The sequence below is a fragment of the Ursus americanus genome, chromosome 15 (assembly GCF_024610735.1).
Source record: "Ursus americanus isolate L20-20 chromosome 15, mUrsAme1.1.p, whole genome shotgun sequence".
Taxonomy (NCBI): Eukaryota; Metazoa; Chordata; class Mammalia; order Carnivora; family Ursidae; genus Ursus; species Ursus americanus.
Window position 1 is genome coordinate 7,061,786 of NC_142141.1, and position 13,096 is coordinate 7,074,881.

The following is a 13,096-nucleotide window of genomic DNA, read 5'->3' on the forward strand; positions in this document are numbered from 1 at the left end:
TTGTTTCTCATTCAGAGATGCTGATGGGGGCTGCCTGGCAAGCCTAGAGCATGGAGGATTGAGGAAGAGTTAGAGAGAGGGTGCGAAAAGGGAAGGTAACAGATGGTGTAGCCAACTACTGGACTGTGACCCAGAAGAAGGGATGGGGACTGGGTAGAAAGGAAGGTACACTTAGAGGTTAACAGGTTTTCCTGGCTCTGGGCAAGAGCTAAACCAACAGCTAGAGGTTCTGGGTTCACCCATGAAATGGAATCCACTGGTGACTATAAATAGAATCTGACAAATAGCTTAAGTAACATACATCCCAGGGGACGTAAGAAAGAATTTCTTGTGAGAGGTAAACCCAATCAAGAATATAAATTGGACTTTTTTAAGTAAATATATACCACCCTTAGATAAAGACTGCAGGTACTTTTTAATGAAATAATGATTTTTACTTACTAACTGAGATAGTAGTGGTGGAAGTGAATGATACAAATTGAAGAAAAGATCCAATGTTTCTGGTTCCAGGAAAACTGCAAAAAAAAAAATTATTTTCTAATACCATTACTTATATTCAGTGATCTTAATGTAATCAGTAAGACGTTATTACACAAACAAGAATTCTAAGACCTCTACATGTGACCACTCTTATCAGTTAGGCTTAACTCCTTTTTAATGCCTAGCTGTTTTCCTTTGAAAGATGAAATAATACAGAGATAGAAACTAATTAGCTGGGGCGCCTGGGTGGCACAGCGGTTAAGCGTCTGCCTTCGGCTCAGGGCATGATCCCGGCGTTATGGGATCGAGCCCCACATCAGGCTCCTCCGCTGTGAGCCTGCTTCTTCCTCTCCCACTTCCCCTGCTTGTGTTCCCTCTCTGGCTGGCTGTCTCTATCTCTGTCGAATAAATAAATAAAATCTTTAAAAAAAAAAAAAAGAAAGAAACTAATTAGCTAAAATATTCCTTATTTCTATGTAGCATCTACAGTTCTTACTGGGATAATCTTCTTACCATTTTCATTTGTATTAAAGTAATATAAGTATTTAAAAATTCAAATAGTTATCAAAAAGTAAACACTATTAAAAGGTGTATAAAAAAAAAACCAGCTGTACCCTACCCCATTCCAAGTATCTTTCAACTTCTATCTACACTTACATACGTATTTCCAAATAACATGCTATACGACTATGTTTTACCTTAAGAATCAAATGAATTCCAATTATATTATATGAGGCTTTTGCCCCTACCACAATCTGTCCTCTCTCAAAATCCATCCACTATTTTAACAATTTGGGATTAAATCAATTCTAGGTGTTTGCATTTATTATGGCTAAGTAAGTAATGCTAACAGCTGAGCCAAGGAGTACACTAGGATTATATTACATTTCTAACACTCTCTGGATTTAATCACAGCATCTTTTCTGTGCTTAGTTGTATATTTATCTGTCACTAATTCTTTCCAAATGCTCTGACAGATTTGTAAAATGTTCTTCATACCATTTTCCACATGATCAATAGCATCAAATAACCTATAATTTCTATTTTCCCCCCCTACCTCCTAGAGCCTGCAACTTGGGACTGACTGTTCCTAGATTTGTTATATAATTATCTTCTCTTTATATCTGTTCATTGTCATCTTGTGTTGAAGCTCCCATTTCACAAAATAACTTTCTGAAAGCAAGCACGTAAGGGATAAATTCCAGGAGACTGGCATGTCTGAAAAGGTCTTTTTTTTTTTTTTTTTTTTTAAGATTTTATTTATTTATTTGACAGAGAGAGAGACAGCCAGAGAGAGAGGGAACACAAGCACGGGGAGTGGGAGAGGAAGAAGCAGTCTCCCAGCGGAGGAGCCTGATGCGGGGCTCGATCCCATAACGCCAGGATCACGCCCTGAGCTGAAGCAGACACTTAACGACTGAGCCACCCAGGCACCCCTGAAAAGGTCTTAATTCCACCTTACGCTTGATAATTTCAGTCTAGTTTGAAAATTATTTCCTTTCAGAAGTTTGGGGTACTACTCCGTTGTCTTCTAGCTTCCAGTGCTGATGTGGGGAAGTCTAATACCATTCTTGACCCCAATCCTTTGTAGGTGACTTACTTCTCTTTTCTGGTAGATTTTAGGATCTTCCTTTTATCATTGTTACTCTGAAATGATTATGATTATGAAGCTTACTGTTTATTTTTTTCATTCATTACTATGTGCACTTGATGGGATCTTTCAATCTGAAATACTATATCTCAGTGCTGAGAATGTTTTTTGGTGTTATTTGTTTGCAAATTTTCTTCTGTTCTTTTCTATCCTCTTTCTCAAACTCCTAGTGGTCAGATGCCAGCTCTCCTAATTTCATGCTCGAATATTCTTGTATTTTTTTTCTCCTATCAAATCTCTTCTTGCTTTTTTGTTCTACTTTCTGGGACATTTCCTTAACTTTACCTTCCAACTTTTATGTTTTATTTTGGCAACTGTCTTTTATATTTGCAACATTCTCTAAACTTTTCTTTTTAAAACAATATCCTGTTCTGGGACACCTGTGTGGCTCAGCTGATTAAGCGTCTGACTCTTGATAGAGCTCAGATCATGATCTCAGGGTCATGAGATCGAGCCCCATGTTGGGCTCCACACTCAGTGGGGAGTCTGCTTGAGATTTCTCTTCTTCTCCCTTTACCCCTTCCCATCATGCGCTCGCTCTCTAACTCTCTCAAATAAATAAATATATCTTAAAAAAAATAAAAAACAACAATATCCTATTCTTATTTCAGGAATGCGCTACCTTTTCTTATTTCCCTGGGGATATTAACTATACTTTTTTGAAGTTTACTTCTACTGTTTATTTTGTCTGTTTCTACTAAACTCTCCCTTTAAAAAAAAAAAAAACTTTTTGAGATAATTATAGATGCATATGCAGTTGCAGGAAATAATACAAAGAGACCCCCTGCACCCATTACTTAGTTCCCTCCAATGGTAAATTCTTGCAAAACTACAGTACAGTATCACAATCAGGAAATCACACTGATCCAATCCATCAATCTTATTCATATTTCCCATTTTTACATGCACTCATGCGTATGTGTGGGTGTGTGTCTGTGTGTGTCTGTGTAGTCTGTGCAATTTTTACTACATGTGTTGGTTCATGTATTCATCATGATACTAAGAATACTGAGTCCCTTTTAATTGTTTGTTTTAATCTTTGATTTCCATATTAGAAGTTTTCACAAAATCTGTGGTGTTTCCCTACTATACCCGACATCTCTAAATATCCCGTTTAATTTCTCGAGGATACAAAGGTTTGGTCTTGGGAAGTAAGAGGGAAGGGCACACAGGGAAGAGAAAAGGCACAGATGGTAGTTGCACAGGTGGTAGAGAAGATCCTGGGGACTTTGGGCAGAATACAGACTTTTTTACCAAGCCCTTTCAGCCCTATTCCTTACCACACCTCTGGACTGCAGGAATACCCTAGGGCCATCATCTTTCTGAAATGTGTAAGAGCAAATCAGCTTGTTTGTTTTCTTGGTATCCTCCTCTGTAAGAAAGTAAGCTGCAATTCTGCTCTGCTAAGTCAGTTACTCTAATTCATTCTCTTTCTAACTTTGAAATCTATGTTTTCTCTGTCAGTGTTATATCCTCTCCCACTCTGTTTATCTGAAACTTTCAAAACAGAACTCTTCATTTTCCCTCCCAAACCTGTTTTCTCCCTAACTCTAGAGCTGTCTTTCCTATTTTCCAATATTAAAATATGGAAGCTCCCATGATATGAAGTAAGGAAAACAGATTTCAATACCGGGTATCAAGTAGCTACCTCGTGTTACAAATCTTTTTGAATTTTTTGATTGCCTAGCAAAAACTGGAGATAATTGCACATATGGCAACATATTGTTTAATTCTGTGCCTTTTATTCTGACCATCCCTCACGCTAAACCTTCTTACTTGTTCTCCAGGTTGTTGGAATCTGCACTGTGCAAAGATCATCTGCAGATTCATCTGCTGAACTGCCAATGAAGTCAAAGTTAAGGCAGTTGAGGACCAGTTTCAAGACCTGCATTACTAAATTTTGTTGACCTTCATCCTGAAGATTTAAAGGTTTGGCCAACACCTGAAAAAAGTTGAAAGTCAAATAAAACATTATGAAATATGTCAATAAACAAATTTCCACTTCACTAATTTACTCTTCAATGCCAAATTAGAATTAGAAAGAAAAGTTTACAAAGTTATGTTGTTGTATATATTAGAAAAAGTTGTAAAATCACTATCAACAAAAATCTACAATAGGCTATTTTCAAATTTAATTTTCTAAAATGAGAATAAGACTTAACTGCAAATTGTAGGTCATCTTCTAAAATTATAAGAAGTTACTTTAGGACAAATACTTTACTCAGCACAAATGTATAAATCTATGCGATTTACTAGCTCAAAGGCTTAGAACAAGCTGAAAATATACTATTCTTCAAGTGGGGGAACTTTATGTATAAATGATCCATATCGGTTAACAAAGGTTGTCAGAGCTGTCTGAATGAAAGAAGACACTCAAAAACTTCTAGAGAACAGTCCTCAACACACCCCTCCTCCACCCCCTACAAAATGTCCATTCTGACACAACCAGAATAGATTATTATCTCGTAAAGACACATTGTGAAATATCTGTAGAGGAAGCGATAGAAGTTTGGGATTCTGCTTCAAGAGTAACACAAAAAGAGAGTTGTTTGAAAAGTACAGAGATGAAAAGAGACTGGTTATGAGCTGTCACTGCTTAACTGGCGGATGGATCCAAAGGAGTTCATTATACTCTTCCACCTTCTTTTGCATATGTTAAAATTTTCCATACAAAAGGAAAATTTTAAAAATAATAGAAGGTCTTTCAGTCTGGCCTAATGCAGCAGTTTTCCTGTCACTAACTATACCAGAGAACTGAAACAATTAGAAACCGGTACTTAGTGGAACATACTGTAGGAAATGCTATACTAGGCCAATTAAAGTTTGAACAGCATGATGGAATCCCAATATTACAAGCAAACACAACAGAATTATTAGTTGTACTATCCCTAATGTTCAACAGGGTACCAAACAGCAAATGGGAAAATATTATTTCCCAAAGAAATTATTAAAGTTAACTGTCTTGGCTCACCTATGAATAAGTATTGATAACTGATGAATTAGGAAAACTTACTGTCATTTCATTGTTCATCTGCATCCCATTAAAATACAGGCAACTAAAACAAAGAAACTAAGTCTCAATTAGCTTCTGTAATAAATAATCTACAATAGTAGTAGGAAGACAATGAAACTACTAAAGATGAGTTATTGAATTCCCTTTGGATTTTGTTTTATTATATTCCTGGTAAATAAAAGTGAATTTTTTGGAACCTCTTAAGACTTCTGGAAATCTACTGTACTTAAATTAAGATTATTCACAATAACACTTCAAAAGGCAGAATGGGGGTTGGAGAAGGGGGATTCATTTGAAATTCTTCTGAAACTTAAAATTTCCTAAATACTCTACGTAGGATATTGAATTATTAAATAACTTACCTCTTTTAGAAGAGAGCATGCTAGCACTAAAATGTCTTTGAGAGAAGTGTCACGAAATGAGGTAGCTATTTTCCTGTGTTTTGCTGAAGGTCTAGAATAATCAACCTAAAAAGATCAAGATGAATTTATTTAACCAGACTGAGCAAATAGCAAAGCAAAAATTTACTAAGAAAAGGAATGGAAATAACGATTAAAGAGGCATCAAGTACAGAGTGAAGAGAGCTTTTAAAAATCTACTGGGGTAAGTGCCTTGCTTAATGTTACTCAAAGAGTTCATGGCAGACCCACTGGCAGAACCCAAATTTCTGGACTGTTCCAATTCATTGCTCCTTCTAACCATACCAATCCCAAAATTAAAAACCAAAATTGATCATCTTTCAGATGTAATATGAACACAGATCATAAAGTAGTAGATGGATCCTAAGGCTATTAACTCCTACACCATGTACTATTTCACATTAGGCAAGTAACAACTTCCCTGTTCCTCAGATTCCTCCTATAAAACAAGAATCCCTAAGATAATCTTCAAATTCTAACTTTCTGTGAATCAGTTAATAATCAATTACAGAATAATTCTTTACACAAAAGTAATATTTCTATATACACCAGAAATGTCATTGGTTCATATATCCTTGGTGTTTTAAAAAGAAACCAAGGCAGAAATAATAAATAACCAGAAATCTTATTATATAAGCAATAGTACCTTCCCTCTGAATATTTATTAGTTATTGATAAATAACTGTTAAGACTAAATTTATGAAGAGTTCTTGAGCCTCTAATCTAAAATATGATATGGTCAAAACTATACTATTAATGCCATTAATACTTTCATTTATCAACGGCAAACAAAGCTGAAGTCTGATCCCAAAATGACTATTAACACCATGGGCTACAGTTGCTATAGCATTCCTTTTGCTATTTGGAAGAAGAAAATAAACCATTTTCTTTGCTAATGCTTATAGATTAAAAAAAAAAAAAAAAGCAGTGAGCTCAAAATTGATTATCTGATACTTCCTAAGCTCCATCATACAATTTAGACTATACTTAAATGCCACATTTACTTATAGAAATATGAAACATAACAGAAGTGATTACAGAAAGTAGTTACTGGAATCTGTAACCAATATGTAAGGTTCAAATTAGCATTTCCAACATTCTTCCTTTCTTTTAAATCAAACTTCAGTCTGTCTCTCTTATAATATTTCCCTCAATTTATAAAAACTTTTCCTTAATACAAATTAATAATAGCATACAGTATTGCAATTATGATTTAAGAAGTACTCTTCACATATTATTTCACGTACTTCTTAAAATAACCCGTGAAAAATAAATTATCCTCTTCTTACATATAAAAACTAAAGTTTACAGGCACGCTATCTTGGACCAACCTCTCATTACCACCATATCTATAACACGAACACAAGAACCTCTTATGGAGCACTTGTACATACTAGGCCCTGAGCTAGTAGCTTATCTAATCTTAATAAGATCCTGGAAGGCGTCATTCTCACTTTACAGACAGTAAGTCTGTAAGTTTAAAGATGTTCAGAAGTTTGTCCAAAGTAGTAAACAATAGAACTAAAATACAAATCCAGGTCTTATTTCAGTTCTCTTCAAGGCCTATCTGCTTATTTTACTTGTTTTACTCATTGATATCCAGTTTTTTGAGAGAAGAGGGACTGTGCATCTATTGTCTAGTATATGTGGATGCCTCTACAAGGTAGATAAAGGATATTTTACTTCTTGATGATTACATATTGAATATCCTCCAGGAATAGAACACAGACTTGGCTTTGAAAAAAACAAGATAGCATATAATCCTCTTTTAGGAACCCTCAAGTTTAGATGTTTTTCTTAAAAAATACATCTTGTAATTGACATTACATGAATTTACCTAGCCCACATTTAACAATGATAGCATTTGATTTTCACCATGCATTATAGATCTCCCTGCTGCCTGGTTCAGAAGCACTTACAAATGCTTGTTCAAACTATAAATGCCATAAAATCAGACTAAGTAAAATATGCCCCCAAAAGCCATATATTTTTTACCATACAAAACCAAAATCACACTTCAGACCTTGAAGCTTTTTTCAAAAGCACTTGGTTATATACAAGATAAGCCTAGAACATCTCACTCCAAAAAGAAAGAAAATATTCAAAGACTGATGAGTAAGTGTCAAATGGACATGGAAGCTACCTCGAAAGAGTTTCTACTGGCCAAATCGGGCAAAATGTGAGCATCAAAATATAACGTTAGTAACAAATTATAACCTACTAAATAAAATAGGAAGCCAGGAATCCACACTGATATAAATAAGTGAATAAACTGAAAGTCTGATGAGGAATGGGTATTTTCAGTCTTAAAAAGTTATTATTTACAAAGGAGAAAAAAATAAATCTACAATTAGAGAAGCCTGGTGGAGACCATCTTCATCATGTAACCAAAGTCAACATCATTAGTAATATAACAAATCAAAGTATGTGCTTCCTGACTGGAGACAATGACAGTATCATTTCTGTGATATTCCTAACCAAGATGCATCATCTGAATCTAATAATAAAGAAATATCAGACAATCCCAAATTGAGGGGCATTTCATAAAACTGACCTGTAATTTTCACAAATACTAAGGTCATGAAAAGTGAGGGAAAAATTGAGGAATTTTTCCAGATCGATGGAGACTAATAAAACATCAAATAAATGGGACGCACAATTCTGAACTGGTTCATTTCTGGGACAAACAGACACCGGTATACAACCATAAGGCGAGAAATCTTTACATACTCTGGGGTGGAGGAGCCAGGGAGTGAGGTCTGTGATAAACTAAGGGGTCATTTTAAATTTAAGCTAACCATCCGCTAAGACTAGAAACATTATCTAATTCCTGACTCAGCACAAGCTGAAAACAGTTATTTTGGGTGACTTTTTTCATGCACAGGAACTACACTGACACTCCAAAGGGAGTTGGCAAGTAATCCTGGGTACGCAAGCTCTTCATATTTATACACACACACACACACACACACACACACACACAAATGCAGACTACTCAACATGACAGCAGTTTTAAAATTATAAACACTACCTTTATTCTCCTTTATTTTAACATTATCCCACACAGAACCCAACTTCTGCTTTTGCTCTGTTTAGAACCAAAAGTGAACAGAAACAGGTGACAATGCGCTCAGCTGCTGAGCTCATAAAGGCACTGCTGGGGGGATTCAAAGCTTCTGGAAACTCTCCTTGTACAGGGTGAAAATCCATGCTAGCAAGTGGCCAAGTGCCAAGTGGCCTGTTCTTTGAGGAGTCCTGCTGTGTACTCATTGTTGAGAATCCATTCACCAAACTGCTTGTCTTTTCTTTGTAAGCAAATAAAGGTTTGTTTCTCTTCATATAATTTATTTCTTATGCTTAGTGTATTACTATAGAGAGAGGATAAAAGGACAATTCACCAGTTGTCACGGAGCAAGCACCATGTCTAATTCCCTCATCCTTGTAGTACTTTACACTATTGCTGTTACTTTCAATAATAGTAAGTGTTCCAACACCCAATTATCCCACCAATAAAATACACAAAAGACTTGATTATTCAGAGTTTCATGCCCCACAAACATTTTATATGAAAGAATCAGCATTTCCTAGCAAACTTCATGTCATTATTAGATGGAAGGCTTACCAGGTTCATTTCCTGAGTCAACTCTGAAAGGATTATAACTCCTATTATGCAGTGCTCCACAGTACCCTATGGAGAAAACAACCAAGTGTACCCTAAGTAGAGACATAGCATCGGTTCTTAATGTGTAAACAAATAAATACTGAAACATCACATTTTTTTAGCAATGTACCTACTAAAACATATGGAAAAATCATTACGAGGTCTACAAAAATAATGTCAAGTTCATTTTTTGAAGGATAAATGTAGGTACACACAGAGTGGAGTGGGGAAAAAAACTCATCCACCTTAGAACTGCACAGTACTCTACGAAATGTTTATAGCACCTAGGACTTATATTAAACTAAACCTTAAAATACAAGAGCTTAATACTTTTCATGAGACTATGCATAAGAATGAACAAAAAATGCTTTTTAGTTCTATAAATCTGCTTGAAGGCTACTGAGATAGCTGCACTCAATAAATAATAGCTTAGGAACTAATCTAAATCTCTCAATCTAATATCACATAAGATCACTTAGGCCCTTTTAATATTATTTAATAGTGCATGTGTATGCATGTATTATGATACCTAAAATGAAGGCTTCTAAAGTACCCAATGCACTGGGGTAAATAAATACATGACTATCATTATGATATATACAGTTTCATAGCCTCTATAATGTTTTTAATTTAATCAGCTTCCAATATAATCTCAAAAACTTCCTTCAAATCAAAAATCAGATTTTACATGCACCGTTACTAACAAACTACCTTACTACAAAAATCACACTAGAAGTATAAAAATTAAAAATGTAACATCCAGGGGTACCTGGGTGGCTCAGTCAGTTGAGTGTCTGACTCTTGATTTCAGCTCAGGTCATGATCTCAGGGTTGTAAGATCGAGCCCCACATCAGGCTCATGCTCAGCACAGTCAGCCTAAGATTCTTTCTCTCTCTCTGCCCCACCCCCAATCCCCATGCTCTCTCTCTCTCTCTCTACCTCTCAAATAAATAAATAATTTTTTAAAAAAATAAAGTAACATTCAATTATAGTGTAATCATAAAAAAGCACTAATACAGATTACAAATTTTTCAAGTCTTAATTTTATAGTTGGTCATTCCTTCTATTTATTAATTCAGGATAAAAAAAACAAACAAAGACACATCTCACAGTTTTTGCATTTAAATTCTTTATGGCCCTTCACAACAATCTCAACTGTTTGAACTGAGCTACAGACTTTCTGTTACTGAAGCATCCATCCTCTGAGTACAACAGGTGAATGCTCCCCAAAGTGCTGCTCCCTGACCACCTGCAGTCATCTGCAAACTCAATGCCAATCTCAGAATGGCTTGGTACTGGTTCAAGAGGAGATAAAAGAGTTTGCACAAGATTATAAGCCAGCGAAGTCCCTACTAAGTCCACTGCTGAGTTCTGCTGGACTTTTTTTCATTGCACGTCTTCCTCAGTTAAGGAAGCACCACGTTGATTTATATTCTGCTCCTTATCTTGTTGTGAATCAGTAATTTGGAAAGCACTGCCGCAGACGACAGGAGGCTCTCCTGGGTATGTATGTAGAAGGGAAGCCCACCAATGTTTGTAGTGTAGCAGCAGTAAGACTGCAGTAACAGAGAAAAGAAGATGTACAAAACTTCAGGGCACTAAAGACTTAGCAAATTTAAAATAATTTTTAGTACAAAATTCAGAGAAGCTGCTAATACCCAAAGGAACCATGTGGTACTATATTTGAGTACTTAAACATTTAGTCAGTTGCCTTTCTCATGACTTAAAGTTAGGTTAAGTCATACCCAGAAAGCAAGTGCTTATTTTTGTGATACTTTGATAAACTTTGAAGATAAAACTTCTTTTCTTCTGGTTTTCCAAAACTGACAAAAACATACTAAAGCTCAGTTTAAGTTCAACTTACCAGCCACTGGACAGAGAGCTTGAGAAATGTTAACTAACAAGAATGACTTCATTCCATTCAATTTTCAACCTTCATTTTATTTAAAAAAAAAAAAAAAAACTCTGAAGTCTATTCTTGTCTACACTAATGATTCTTGATGAGCTGTGTATGATCTTAGTAAATGCCAAGAGAGGGTTGCTATTTTGTTAGCCAAAATCATGAATACGACTCTGGAGTAAGGAAGTCATTTGTCTCTGAATAAACTATCCCACCACCCCAGGGCTGCCCTCCTCAGGGCTAAAAATACATTTATTCCTGTGAAGTTTTAGATGATCAAATATTTGTTAACCAGGGTTTTAACAGTATGAATAAAAGAGAAGCAGCATAGTCTAGTGTTTCATATTCTGAGATTTCTAGAATTGCACTACATGGTAGAGTTACATCTTACACAGGGATTTACTGCATAAGAAATAAAATCTCGGAAAGTCCAAATTGCCTCTAATTGCCAATAAACCAATACTGAACCATCTCTCAATCCAAACTGCCAGTTTTTCCTCAAGAACTGTAACAGATCACTGCTTCTGCAGCAGAGTACCAGCTAAAGTGCTTTTTTTGCAATTAGGGATAATGTTTGTATGAAAAAATATGTATCTTTAAATATCTGAACCGCACTGAGGAAGGCAGGATGGTCACCCTAAGAGGCATGCAGAGACTGGAAATAGCAGATTTAAGTTTGCACTTCATGCCTCAAGACATATAGTAACGTGTGCAATGGCAACTGCAATCACCAGCACAATGCATATGTCTGTCCTCTTGCTTATTTTTCTTTTTCTTATTTTTTACGGTTCAAATACCTGAATTTGCATAGGTGAAATGTGCATATGCTATAACTTGAATCATTTAAGTTAAAAATAACCCTGAGAAACTAGCATAGTCAACATGGTCTAATGCAAAAGTTAAATATACATATCTCTTAGGTTAGAAAACTTGCTGAAGTGCTTGCTCTGTGCTTTACTAGGTCACTGTGCAACGTTATGCAATTCACCTAACTTTCCTAAGCCTCGGTTTTCTCATTTGCAAATGAGATGCACTTCACAGAGATGTAATGAGCATTACATCACATAATACATGAAAAATATTAGATCTGTTTTGTATATATGTAGTACACAGACATGCATGTTAGAAAGGACAGAATATGTATTTTTCAAATTTTCTAATTTTTGTGTATTTTCTAACATTTTAATGTTCATTCTTCTGGTTTGGAACTTTTATAATGGCATGATGCTCATTTACTGGCAATAAAAAATAAAGGGTCCAGAGGATAAACAATACGTCACAATTAATATGATACTGGTAGTCACAGAACAAACCATACAGCTTTAAGAAAAGAAGTTTTCTAAACCAAAACCAAAACCAAAACCAACAATAACTAGTGATGTTCTAATAATATCATAATGCCTTCTTACCTGAAGGAACTTCTTCACATCAGCAATAATTTCTCTGAAGACAAACTGGTCTTTCTGAACCTCAAACCATCCCAGTTTAGTGATTTTAGCAATGACTTGAATTAGTGCTTGGATAACAAAGGGTGCCAACTTGGGTTGTGATGCCACATAATTAAGAATGTAGTTTCCTGTAAGAAAATATTCTGTGATCTTTTGAACTTTTCCGTAACATAATGTGAATCATGTGAAGAAAAACAGATGGTAATGACACATGCTTTGACAAAAAGTTAATCCCTTTCTCCAAGATAACATACTTATTTAAATAGTCATTTCTGCTACAAGGCTCACTGTGAAAAAAGAAATTTGCTCCAATTCAATTTATATATTAGAGGATAATCTGTGTATAATAAGAATGTCGCTTTTGTTTTTGCATGATTTCATGTAGAAAAAACTGCCAGGGAAATACAGATAGCTGCAACCAGGCCAAATGAAGCAAACCATATACAAAATGCATACCCCTCAAACATCTAGTGGCTATCTCAGTTCACCTCCTGTGTTACCAGCCCATGCATCCTTACCTGGG

At 35.4% G+C, this 13,096-nt stretch overlaps 1 protein-coding gene across 4 annotated transcripts in view; it reads right to left on the reverse strand.

Annotated features, from left to right (window-relative positions):
• The window catches only part of RANBP17 (RAN binding protein 17), a 319,506-nt gene that overhangs the window by 287,058 nt on the left and 19,352 nt on the right, over window positions 1-13,096 (reverse strand). For all 4 annotated transcript variants that reach the window (XM_087867811.1, XM_087867812.1, XM_087867810.1 and 1 more), the window contains 5 exons: window positions 12,535-12,701; window positions 9,186-9,251; window positions 5,507-5,611; window positions 3,908-4,073; window positions 442-515 (listed from right to left, as the gene is read on the reverse strand). In XM_087867811.1, the coding sequence (XP_087723937.1) occupies window positions 442-515; window positions 3,908-4,073; window positions 5,507-5,611; window positions 9,186-9,251; window positions 12,535-12,701 (578 nt within the window). The remainder of the gene's footprint in view (window positions 1-441; window positions 516-3,907; window positions 4,074-5,506; window positions 5,612-9,185; window positions 9,252-12,534; window positions 12,702-13,096) is intronic.